At 39.0% G+C, this 13,886-nt stretch overlaps 1 protein-coding gene across 1 annotated transcript in view; it reads left to right on the forward strand.

Moving 5' to 3' along the window:
* Positions 1–13,886, forward strand: part of slc12a5a (solute carrier family 12 member 5a) — a 57,217-nt gene that overhangs the window by 27,189 nt on the left and 16,142 nt on the right. The window contains 2 exon segments of the mRNA XM_034685478.1: positions 6,011–6,065; positions 7,091–7,221. Coding sequence (XP_034541369.1) covers positions 6,011–6,065; positions 7,091–7,221 — 186 coding nt within the window.

Here is a 13,886-nt window from a genome sequence, read left to right on the forward strand (position 1 = left end):
TGAAGTTGTACTTGAAAGAAATATTTGTGTAATGAAGCATGCTAATGAAGCGCGCTCTCAGGGCAGCACAAAAACTCCATTCCTGTCAAAACCAATTTCTGCTCAACACCGAGGCCGATTAAAGGCCACATCAGAGTTTCTCTGTTGCTTTCAGAAGAAACAGACTTAAAGTGTCCTTTGTACCCAGTGTCATGTGTGAAATGGTAAGCAGACCTTTATTTAAAAGTTCAAATGAGCTTTTCCATCACACATATTCTTTGTGCTGAGACATAATTATGGGGGCTGAGCAATTATTAGAGCTTTCATATTTGCACAGACCTGCTTTCTGATATATAGGGCACTGATGTTGTTCCTATGTAATGACAAGAAGCATAATCCAGCATCAGGCTCAAGGGCATGGAGATATATGCGGGTTGGAAGGTATAGGCATCGACTCCAGGATTCATAGAGAGAAAATGTTAGCACCACTGTGCCATATATATTCTTATCAAGCTAACACTGAATCCTGAACAGTTTTAGGTTACCTGCAGGAAAGTGGGACAATAAAACAGGCCACAGGCTCTGGGTCAGTGGGAAAAAAGACGCTGCACCCTCTACAGCAGAACACTACAGCCTGTAGTCCCAGTCTGTCAGTCTACTGTTTGATCAGACATGATGGCATCAGGTGATGTTAAGCAGCTTATTGGCTATCGATCATCTTGCCAGGGAACAAATTTAAAACAGAGTTCACTTAATTTTAGATATCTGCTCCCGAAAGTGCACCGAGTGCATTTACACTCGCAGCAAATCAAAGCGTGACCTTGTGAGATCCGTGCAAACTTTGCAGAACTGCCAGAGTGATCGTCTGTGTTTGTGACAGCAGCAGATTGATAACACTTCTTTATTTCCCCGACTGCTGTGACTCCAGGAGGGTCAAGTCACATAAAGTAGGACACTGCTCAAAGAACAGGTAAAAGGGACCAAATAGGATTTCTCCTGATCTAATAACAGAGCAGCACTTGGGGCGCTCCAGTCAAAATAAAACGAAATCAAGTCAGTCAGGGAGTGAGCGGAAGATAGAGGAGAAATCACCTGTTTCACCAGAGAGTAGAGGGAGCTTTGAAAAGGTCACCATTCTTATTATATCCTGTCTTGAGTTTGTCATGCTTCAGACAAAAAAGGTCTTGAGATGATGAAAAAACTGATAATTTCCATTCAAAGATATCCAGTGAGAGCACAAGGCTGCACTAACCTCAGATTCTGTTACTACCCTTCCCTTCATATTGACCATTAATTCTGCTTCATGTTCTTTAGGCTCCATATTTGTTTTTATTCAAGGACATTTTGTGAGAAGCACTATAACCAAGTGTGGTTAGTTCCTTCTCTGTATGGACATTTGCCATTGAGGTTACAAAGTACATATAAGAAGTCCCGCCCCCTTCTTGAGTGTACCAGCTTTCCAAAAGTTGGACTATTTTCAACTGAGAATGCTGTGCGTGCTGCCACATAATGAACAGCTAATGCCATGGGCTACTTTGCATTAAGGATGGTGAGCGCTGAAAACTTCACACTGCATCAGTTTTCTTTAGAAAAAAGGCACTGCCAGCACAAAGAATGCCGTCAGTGGACACAGGCCCTTACTTCATTACTCACAACTGATAGTTTGGAAAGGAAAACAAACCACTCTTAGACTTTTAAAAGTACCTGTCTGGGAGCTTTATTGAATGCTTGATTCATTTGGTATGCATTTCAAACATACAATCAGCTTTTTGGGGTAGGACAATGCCTTTCTCTCACCGTATTGCCATTTCACAGAACCATTTCTGAAATACAAGCAATCCAGAGCTGTGTATTTCAGGTAATGTGTGCTACACCAGCCCTCACTCATAGCAGTGTCTCTAAATCATAAAAATCCATCTGTGCCCGTCCTGTACTCTTGTGTGGTGATTCAGCGACTCAGTATGCGACAGAGTACCTCTGTGTAGCTGCTGCCCACATCAGATAAAACACTTAAACAATTACTGTCTTATCTGCTGTGGTGGGAGAAGAGCTTGTGGCCTCATTATGACCAGATTAGAGCGAGGAGCTGAGTCCCACTCATTCTTCACTGCTCATCGTCAGTTCACCGGCCCTCAGGTGACAATAACCACATTACAGTCTTCACAGAGGCAGACGTGATGATAGTGGAACATAACCGGCTGGGACTCACCAGATTTTCACTCTGACTGTTTCCTTTGTTTTCTCGCTGCTCTGAGATACCTCCATAAAACTAGTGCTAATACTTTTCTTTTTGCTTTGATTTCATTGTAATCAACTGTTTTTAATGAAGGCATTTTTTGTATACTGTAAAGGATAGTGTGTAGCAATTTTTAAAAGCTGCTTAGCATTGAGAATATTCAATTCTTAGCCAATTAAATCTGTCAAACAACAACACTGGACTGCTGAGGTCTATATTTATTTGCAGATATTTGGTTTAACCCGTTTCGATTACTTTCTACTTTTGCACCTTTAAAGTTATTTATCATCACATAAATTCATCCATCCATCTGTTTTCAGCTGCTAATACATTCAGAGTGGCAGCAGGCTCGTCATGATCGTCCAGACGTCTCTGTTGCCTGCAACATTTTTCATCTCCTTTTTGGGGATCCAGATGCGTTCTCAAACCAGATAAGATCTAAACTCTCTCCAGAGTGCTCCACCCCAGGGTCTCCTACCAGCTGGATGAGCCAGGGAAAAACCTCCAAAGGAAGACAACTGGGGAGGCTTCCTGATTAGATCCCTGAACCGCCAGATTATTAATCAATTTACCAAACATACTAAATATAGATTTTAAACTGTAAAAGGTCTCTCAAATTGAGATTAAACTACTTTTATTTGGTATTTCTGCTCTGCAATTTGTGGCTGAAGTTGCCAGAAGTTTAATCATTTCTTTGATCAATTAAAATCATGAGCTTATCCATCAGACTGTAATTCTCAGTTCAGGAGATCAGAATTTCCATTGTGTCCTTTGTAGTGGGACTTTTTTTACATTTCAGTTTTTATTTAAATGACGTCGAACTTCTTAAATCATATTTGATTTTTGTAACTGTTGAGTCATAAAGATTTATACCCTAGAAAAGACCAAGCTTGCTTTTGCACACTGGCTGAAATTTTCTACAACAGCCGTGTAAAATACTGTGCACTTTCAAAAGTCACCGTTTTAACATTAAAGCAATTGAATTAACAAGAACCAAGTGATTGCATAAGAAAACTGACCAATCACATCATATTGTTAGAGAAAAGTAAAAGCTGCTTTAGAAGGTGACACCAAATTTTAACCAGACTGTTCATACCTCTTTTCCTGTCTCTGTCCATCTCTCTCATGTACCAGAAATATGAAAAGACTCTGAAACTCAACAATAGCCTTTGAAGGAAGGATGAAATCATATTGCTGTCTTTGTACTGTCACACACACTTTCTCATCCTCCATTTCTCACTTTTTCCCTTTTTCCATTTTCACTGGCCAATTTTTCCACTCGCTGCCTTCCTCCCTCGCTCTCTCCCTCTCGCCCTCTCTTCCCTCTGCAGGGCAGTGAGGGCTGCATGTTTGTGTTGCAGGCGAACACTGATCTCCACTCTAGCATGCCCTCACATTTCTCCTGGTGTTTTTCTCCCACTCCATACCGCCGTTACATCACAGTTGTCATTGGCTTTCTGAATGTGCTCTGACAGCTGTTGACAGGCCCGGTGGCATTATTATTTATCTAATCAACAACCAGTCGGCAGCAGCATCCAGCATCGCTGTAAATTGATGTTGTCCTCACGTAATCTCCGTCACAGCTTGTTTTGATTTAATGTACCTTGGGCCTGGTGCTGTTATGATGGACATCACTTGGAGGAAATAAAAATGTGGAGATTCAACTTTTAAAAGTTTCTTTCTGAGTAAAAAAAGTGGAGGCTACTTTTACCAAGCAGCAGATGTCTTTAGCTTAAGGCTGCACGATCAACTTTGAGATGTGAATATGTGCAATTGTCACTCTGGTTGATGTGTGATGTCAAACATGTCATGCTTTGGTTTTGTTTTGACTTAGTATCAAAGGAAAACTTGCAAGCTTTAATTACAGTGCATGACTAATCTATGAGGAAAACCAGTATGATATTATGTAGATTATAAGCTCACTCCATAAACAGAGCACAAAGTAAACCAGTCTGCGTGCATGCAGAGTCTGTGTATTAAGTGCCTGTTCCACAAACATAGCTGCCATCATGCCTGGATGCTTGAGGCAGATTTTTAGTGTGTGTGTGTTCCTGTGTAATTCACCTTGTCTGACACCTACCCCCTCACAGCTGTTACAGGCATTACAAATTATAAAATAACACTTGTCAGTCTTATTGCTAATGATGTTTGATTTTGTAGGTCCTAAAGAGGCCTCACTGTTAGTTTCACAACCTGTTAATAACTCCTCACAGGAGCTTTAAGTACTCACTGAAATATGCCAACCATTCAACGGCTTTTTTGATTTAACATTTTATAACTAAGGTGTTATAATTTAGTCAAACTTCAGAAGGTTCAGATTGTTCTTAATGCACTACCAGCAGGTCAAAGTGTTTCCTTATTGGGGGAAATTCATCTATTGTACATCTATTCAGAGTTTCCAGATGATGAACCTCTCTTTGTTGCTGTTAATGCTCTGATTGGAGATCCAGTTCCTCCAAGAGGTTAACCTGCAGAATATTGGTTTGCAAACTTCTAACTTTACGCTCCTTATTAAGTGTTTTGTAATTGGGGTTGCAAAGGGATGGACAATTTCCATGGGAAGTTAAGCTGGGGAATTTTGTAAAAAATTCCAAATTGGAAACTTTCCATGGGAATTTATGGGAATTAACTGTGAATTGAGGGTAATTTAATGAAAGGTATCATATACAAGCATTAATATTTGTTGTGTTATAAGCAGAAATCCATCTAAAATAATACAATTAAAACTGATGTATTTTTAAGTAGAACTTGATAATGTGTTAAATATTTTATTGAACAATCAATTCTTTCATTGAAGACCAAAAACATGAATGTTAAGTTGAATATGACTCATCTCCCCGACACAACCCATTCAAAAATTAACAAAAATGCAATCCCAACAAAGTCCCATTCAAAATATTAAATATAAATAGCCTCTCTCCCTCCAAAAAAGTCCCATTCAACATGCAAATAAAATAGAATCTTCCCTCAAGCTTCTCAAGCCTAGCCTCTGCATGATTCTAGAAATCATCTGTGCATGTGATGGAAGAATACACAGTGCATGTAGGGGGCGTGGTCTCAATAGCCCTGCAGTAAGCAGTGTGCTATGTGCATGAGATTGAGGAGTAGAAAAGATATTCAACTGTACTTGCATGAAATCTGGTTGTTTTAGTCAGGATTATGCTAAAATATATTTTACCCAACTATATTTAAGTTCCCTATTAAGAGCCAACCTTCAATTTAGTAAATTCCTGGTTTATTCCTGTTTATTCCCATAAATTCCCGTTAATTCCCATGGAAAGTTTCTAACTTTGAAAATTCCCGGAATTTTGCAACCCTAATTGTAATAATCCTTTAAATGCCTTTAAGTCCTTTAAGTCAAAAATAGAATGTGTGCTACACGTTTGTTAATGAAAGTTACCTAAAACATTCACACCAGCTTCAGTTACACTAAACTCAGATGATAAAGAAACACGTTCAGCGTTTAAAGCCTTGTCAAAATCTTTGGGTAACGCTATTCCCTGCTAGTTTTTTATTATCATCCTGGTGCTCAAATTAGCTTGGTGAATTAGTTTTTCCAAATGCAATTAATGCTACGTGAAACTTTATCCTCCAAAAACAATGAGACTAGACCTTCTCTCTGTTTCTACTCAGCATTTCATTCTTCTTTTACTCAAAGCAGTTACATATATTGAAGATACTTTTCTGAAATCTGCAAATGTTTGGTGAACTGGTTTTAAAGGAACAGTTCTTCAAGAAATGGCTAACTCATTCTCTGTTTTCTCCTCCTCTGTGTTTCCCCCTCTCTCTGTGCAGACCATGCTGACTGCCATCTCGATGAGCGCCATCGCTACCAATGGAGTAGTGCCAGGTGGGTGAGCAGACGCCGGCACCACGCAGTCATCTCTGTTTGAGTCTGTCCGCTTCTAAAATTTTCTCTTTTCACTGATTGCTTTTGGCACATTACACCCAGCACAGCTTGAAATCCCCAGAAACATTTAAAGCTTTAGTCTGGAATCTTTTGCACTTTAACTTTGTCGCAGCACAAGGTTATTTACACAAAATAAAACGTCAGCCAAACCCATGTGTGCAGACACATTGATGCACATATTATCCAGTATAGCTGTTTTATATAACACGAGTTCACACAGTAATGATGGCCTGCGTCTGAGCAGTTGGTGTGAGTACAGCAGGGGTCAGAAGAAATTACAGGCTTGTGGAGAAGTGTGGAAGTGATCGCCAATTATGACTGTCTCTGTTATAACTGTGAGCAGCTTTTATGCTTCTGCAGAGTGCTGATTAAAGTCTATTTATTTATGCTCACTTAATTGATTTTAACACAGTTTGGAAACACAAACAGTGTGGTAAACATAATTATAAAGAAAATGTGTCATAAAAACAGAAAAACTGAAATTAGAAAAGTAGATTTGTCAATTACTGTGTTCAGTACCGTCATTAAGGCGTCTCTGTTGAATGAATATCAATTTTAATCAATGTCGATGTGACAGTAAATTGAAATGTTTCTTTGATAAATTCAGCAAACATTAACTGATTAAAGCTGCACAAACTTTGAGTTGCTTGCTTCTCGCTGTTAAAATTTGAATTCTCCTGGGGCTTTGCTTGAAAAAAATATGAACCAAGAATGAATTGGCAGACACTGTTAATGATTTTCTCCCAACATTCGTGGCTATCAAATTTAAAATCTCATTTCAACAAGTCTCTGTTTTCAATAAAAGGCTGAGACATGCAGAGAAAACAAGCTTGTGCACGTAATGAAATCTCAATCAGTGTTTAATACACTTTCACACCCACTTTGAAATCAGACGCTTACCCGAATACAAACACTGTGTGCGTGTTTCTGCTTGTGAATGTTAACATAGTTGTGTTTGTGTACAGCTGGAGGCTCCTACTACATGATTTCCCGCTCACTTGGCCCGGAGTTTGGGGGAGCAGTGGGGATCTGTTTCTACCTGGGGACTACCTACGCTGGAGCCATGTATATCCTGGGGGCCATCGAGCTCCTCCTGGTGAGAAACATCCCCTCCTGGCCTCTCTATGTTTTACGCTGACAGCTTCATTGTTGCTTTAAGGGTGTCATTTTTTTCAACATTTACAGTAGATTAAGTGGGAACCCACCAGTTTTGCTGACCCAGTGATTCTGTGGTGAAGTGAAACTGTAAGGAGTTGTAGCTCGGGAGGGGAGAGGAATCAAGGAATATACTGTATATAGTGAGATTATGTTGTCAGAGATTAGTATCCACCAGACTGTGAGTGTGTGTGTTAGAACAAGTGAATATATGTATATCATTGTCTGACATGAGACTCAGTGAAACACAAACATTTTGGAGATTTAAAGGCACATACTGTATACTCATACTGTATGTTTATTTGTCTGATGGCTTTTACTTTTAGTCCCAACATCTGAACATAACTGTTTAGACTTCCTACTCCTCACTTTTTCAAAAGAAGGCATCTCACATGAGCTTGAATCCATTCGAGCAGAGTTGTGAATACACTTTTATCAAGACCGATTCAAACTCAGTGGATGAGACAATAACAGAAAAATTGAGTCCTCTGAGAAGACTGATGAAATCACATGTCACACACAACAGACGTAACGTGAAGAAAACAATGTAAGTGACATATTTTGACAAAACAGACAACACCACAGAGAAAAGGCACCAGTGAATATGTCTGTGAACGACAGGGTGACAGGGAACCAGCCAACATTAATGAGCGTTGTGAGAGCGGATTCAGAGCAGCAAGACATCCCAAGTTCAACTGATTCGGACAGACAGGATCGGACGAGTTATTACTTTTTAGCTCTTTTGACTTCATCGGATGGGAAAGCTGAAGAGTGACAGGAAATGTGGCGAGATGAGTGAAGGGTAGATGCATGCGTTGAGTCGGCTGAACCATTAAACATCATCACCATCATTAGTTGGTATTTACTTGTCGGTTATAAGAATGATTCATATTTTTATTATTGTGTAGGCCTGAAAAGCTGATGATATGTCAAGCTGTAGCTGGGTCTGTAACTCTTGGTGATAGCTACTGCCAGAATGCTTTAATTGCTCTACTACCCTGATGTAAAAAAGCACAGATGATAGATGGTATCTCATCGCTCTGTGTGGTTTGGCTGAGACATGTGGACATTAACCTGCAAGGATGACCAAAGGCTGGTGGTGCTAGCTCTGCTAATGTTAATCACACTGCAAACCAATTTAGCATAATTCACTCACAGACTCTGTGATCCTGTTTTGCAGGGTGTTGAATAAATTGTGGTCAACGGTGACTGTTTTCTGGGTGTTTCCCTACCTTTATACTAGTCAGAATGTAAATTACGGTTTAAAGGGTTAGGAAAATAGTCACTTCGTAACATTCCTTGTGTAGTCCTGCATCAAAGGGCAGAAGATTGTTTCCACAAAGTGTGGCATCTGCTCTGGGGGACCCAGAAAAGTCATTGTTGATCATTATTGGTGATCATTTACAGTTAGAATAAGTGAAGTGTGATATTCTCCAAAATATGACACACGGTTCAGTTAGCTTTGTACAAGAACAACTGGTAAAAATGTCTGTCAGAGAGCTTCTTTTTACTTTTATGAAGTCGGTAGAGCATTTACTTTATCACTTTTACCTGACTCAGTACTTTGACTTCTACCACAGTCTTTTATTATACAAGAACTGCTACTACGTCATGAGAAAATAATGTTTACTTTTGCCCTCCCCCTGATGATCATGGCACTCATCATGTTCTGCAAATTACTCACCTCATTAATATATCTAAAAATGAGGCGTTGTAGATATTGATGGTGCATTTTTCTGCAGGTGCATGACCTATTTCTCAACCCAGATTTATTCCAAAACTGACTCAATAATTGCAGAAAATGTTGGCAACATTTCCTGAAACAGCTGCCATGTTTTCTCAGACCTTAAAATTAGACACAAATATCAGTGACAGCCCAGTGAGTAGGTTCATGTTAATGCGAGAAAAAGGAGGGAACTGTCTCATGTCTCTTTCCTGCGGCCTACTCGACATGACATCCATTTCAAGTGAATTCATCTGTGGCGTTTTGAGACCACAATGAGAGAAAGTGGAAATGATGGCTTAGCGTTGCCAGGTTAGCAGAGGATGACCACTCGAATCACAACTCTTCCCTCTGCGACATCATACTTACTAATTCTGTCATAGTGATAACACGGTCATAAGACACTTCTATCAAGAGGACGGAGGTGCCATTGTGGAGTAAGTGCAGTTTTTCATCGATTGAATACGACCCCTCAGATGAAATTATGTTGGTAAAACATAAAAGATTTGGTTCTCTGTTGCTTTGGTCCAAGAAAATCTGGTGCCAATACTGGAAGTGGTTCAACGATTTAAGGCAGAGAGCCAACAAAACCAGCAGCTCAGAAGCATTCAGAAACCAAACACTGATGTCTACTGAGAATGCTGAGTGTCTTTTTTTACTTCTTTATTTCATTTTCTTTGTCCAGGCGAAGGTACAATTGATATTAAAATGTGCTTTTCAAAGGAGGCCAGGCCCATTATGATATTCAGACTGAATGACCATTTCATTTTCCACTTCAGTATTCACTCCGGCATTGTGATGGTGTTAACTGTTTTTTCTTTCACTGAGTGGGGATATTTTAGCCATAACATATCAGTATTATAGTCAAAGAAGAAAGAAATACGGTCTTGAATCCACAGTCAGTCTGAAACTGTTGATGAAACAATGTTTTGCAGAGTAGAATAAGAAACAATGAAACCCTTCTCATGTCTGTATTCATCATGTAACTTAGGGTTAGTCCGTTTAGTCTCGCACTAAAGACGGTAAACAGGTCAAAATAGCAAACCTAGCTCTGTCTTGGTCCTGAAATACGTTAAATTTAATGATATCCTAATTCATGTAGTGACTTTTAGAGAAGCTTGAAGTCGTTTGCAAAGGAAGCTAGCTGCTCCCAAAGTAGAGTTGCCACCCGTCCCGTTTTTCCCAGAATTGTTCTCTTTTTTCACCAGCTGTCCCAGGAAAATAAAAATCTCTCCCGGGACACAATTTGTCCCGTTTTATGGGTAAAATACAAAAACCTCATTTGATTTCCTTCGTCTATCGTCTAGAAAGGTCCCCCGTGCTTTTGCGGCTATTTAAAATAGTCCGGGCTGAGGTCTTCTTTACACAAACTTTTGGCATCTCCATTTGAAATGGGAGGAGAGACGACTGAGGAGGAAGGAGATGGAGCAAATACATCAAGTCAAGTCAAGTCAAACTTTATTGTCATTCATCTGGATAGCGTGTATACAGCTGAACAAAATTAGGTTTCTCACATGGGAAACAATAAACGAACAACAAAGACAGAAAATAAAAACCAGACTAAACAATGACATGAGGACAGACTAGAAAAGAGCTGACTATATGAGTTAAACTAAAGTAAACTAAAAATGGATAATGAAGGGAATAAATAAATAAATAAAACAGTAAGTGAGGTAGTGCAGGGTGCAAATGTTGCAATATAAATATATTGAATAAATATTACAGCTAAAATATTGAATTAGAATATATAGTCAGTAATAAATAACTATTAATACACGAGGTACAGTGCAAGCCACCAGCACGAAAAAATTGATATACTAGTTGCAATCCTGACTGGGCGACACTGTCAGAGTTTGAATGAGTACGACCGACCCAGGAAGACAATTTTTCCACCACGTGTTTGTGTCTGGTGAAAATCTCTGAAGGGAAAAACGCATTGGAAATCCATGCAAAAACAAAAAAGCATCAAGCTGTGGTATCAAACAAACAAAAACAGGCAGCCATTGCAACTTTTATGACCCAAAAAAGGTTCACCAGAAGAAGACAAATTGCAGCGGCAGAGCGTACCAGTGTCCTATGTCCGAATTTGATGTTCATTTGGTCAGTCTGAAATGGTTATAGTGGCTGAGGCGTCCGCCCCAAACAATTGGGCTTCTTATTTAGCTTTTAGACATGAAAGTGTTATCATTTTTTTAAATCCAATTCTAGAGCTAAAAAGCTAATGTCTCTAATTCTTCATGACCAGTCATGACAAGAACAGCAACATGTTTAAAAGCATGTTGGTAAAGTAAGTTGACAACAGCCTGTTTAGCTGCTTCGTCCATACTTGTTGCTGTTTTTGTTGCTCAGCAGCAGGGAGATGACATCCTCTGATCCAGCCCCAGTAGCCCTAACTCTTTTTTTTTTTATCATAGAAAAAGCCTTCATTCGGCAAAGCTTTGGCAAAGACCATTTCCTTCATGTCTTCTCCAACTCTCCAAATATATATATATATATATATATATATATATATATATATATATGTGTGTGTGTATATACATATATAAAAAATATGAAAGAACATATATGGAATTATTTAATTAACAAAAAAGTGTTAAACAAACCAGAACATGTTTTATATTTTATATTTTGTAAAGTAGCCCCCTTTTTCCTTCATGACAGCTTTTTAACACTCTTGGTATTCTCTCGGTCTGCTTCATGAAGTGGTCTCCTGGAATGGTTTCTAATTAACACGAGCCTTGTAAAGAGTTTATTTGTAGAATGACTTGCCTTCTTAATGTGTTTGAGACCATCAGTTGTGTTGTTCAGAGGTAGGGTTAGTACACAATGGATAGCCCTATTTGACTATAGTTGTAATCCATATTATGTCAAAACCATATTATTTCATAGTTTTGATGTCTTCAGTATTAAACTATAATGACGAAAATAATTAAAATAAATAAAAACCATTGAATGAGAAGGTATGTCCAAAGTTTTGACTGGCAGTGTAGGTGGGTGGGAATAAAAGTCAGTTTTCCTGTTAAATAAGTGAAAGGTGAATTAAACAAAATAGATACGAGGATAAACCTGTTGTATGAGCAGTAATAAAAGTAAGGCCAAAATATGAAATCCCTCCAATGAAAACCAGAAAAGCTCCAGATGTATAAAAATTGCATAATTGACTTCTATAATGCTACAAGTTATTGTAAAACAGAGGTTAGAGGGTCTTTTCTCATAAAAAGTAATCCCAAATGAAAGTTAATGTGTGGCATTGCTGCCGTGGGGATCATAAATGAGATTCTTCATCTTTGATTGGATTGCTGAGATCCAATCAGAGCTGCAGAAGAACACCCCAGCCTTTAATGGTCGAGGGATGTGTAGCTGCAGAAGACGGCAGGCGACCTCATTAGATCAGAAGAAGGAGACGAGAGAAATGAATAAATCACATCTCAACCACTCTCTTTGAAAGTGAATAAAGCTTTTGCCCACTGACACTCAAACAAGCTCATCTGAGGCGTGATATCACTCTGCTGTCTAGAGCGAGGTGTGAGCTAATGGTCAAATGTTGTTTTATATGGGTTAGCCAGAAATAGCTCAACATGTGAATCTGATTCTATAACATTAACACAGGTTTTCACTTAAGCTGAGGATCAGTTATGGAAATATTTTAACATGTTACAGTGGATAGCTTTATGTATGAGTCAAAGAAGTGAGTTTATCAGACACATTTTTTGACTTTGTCTTTAATGCAAATTTATCAAGGTCCAATTGGTCCTTTTGACCTTTCTGTAATCCCTTACAGAAGATGTTTTGCTGCATATTCTCTCACTTAAATGCACTCAACATATTTTCATATGACAAAAAGTCTCTCAATCCAACAGAAATGAAAGAATGCACCTCAGCTATCTGCTCCACCTGCCTTTGTGAAAACAGACTTCTTCTGCTTGAGTTTATTTTCCTCCTCACTGCACTTTGAAGCTATTTTTTCCTGAGCTGTTTGTTCTTCAACGTGAATTCTGATCGGTTGATGAACTGCAGGGATCTTTCATCTCTGTCTTCATTCCTCTTTCACTCCTCACTCCTCCCCCTCCTCCTCCTCCTCCTCCTCCTCCTCCTCCTCCTCCTCCTCTCTTTTATTCCACAATTTCTTCCACTGCAGTCCTCCATGCTGCACGGACTATTTGGTAATTATGCAAATACTGCATTAGCGAGCTATCAAGACACTGGCGGAGGAACAAGATCATTCCTTGAAACAGCTCTCATCACTCCAGTCCACTGTTATCAACAAACCAGAGTGATTTTTTTATTATTATTGTTCTGCAGTTATTCAGCTGCTGAATGCCTCTAATGGATATGCAGAGTTTGATCATGCCTGGAGGTTAATTCTGTCTTCTGGGTCAAAGCTGGCTTAGTTTCCATTGTAAAATAACAATCCCTGCAGAATTGTGTAAGGAGAGGATCTGAAAAAAAGGCTGATTTGAATATGTTTCATCCTTCCACCACAGCCAAGAACACAAACTGATGCTGCTATTTTAGGCAGCATGAACAGTTCACAGTGAAGCAGGAGATTTGTTTGCCTAGTGATATGCTGTTCTTAGCAGCAGATCAGTTTCTGCAGCCAGATGACCCAAATGAGCCATGACTCCCCGCTCCTTCTTCTCTGTTTTATTTCCTTTTTATGCTAATTTGACTGGAAACCGAATGATAACGTGAAAAAAGAGAAATTCCCATGCTTATGTAAGCACTCTGCCATGATTCATCTGAAGCTGATGACAGATACTGACAGGCTAATGAGGGGTTTACCGTCTTATATATGATGGGAGTATTCTTAGATTGACCCGTAGTAAAAGTGTAATAATGGAAGTTAATTTTGAATATTAATACCATGCTTGAGTTCTTTAATT

The sequence above is a fragment of the Notolabrus celidotus genome, chromosome 1, assembly GCF_009762535.1.
Source record: "Notolabrus celidotus isolate fNotCel1 chromosome 1, fNotCel1.pri, whole genome shotgun sequence".
Taxonomy (NCBI): Eukaryota; Metazoa; Chordata; class Actinopteri; order Labriformes; family Labridae; genus Notolabrus; species Notolabrus celidotus.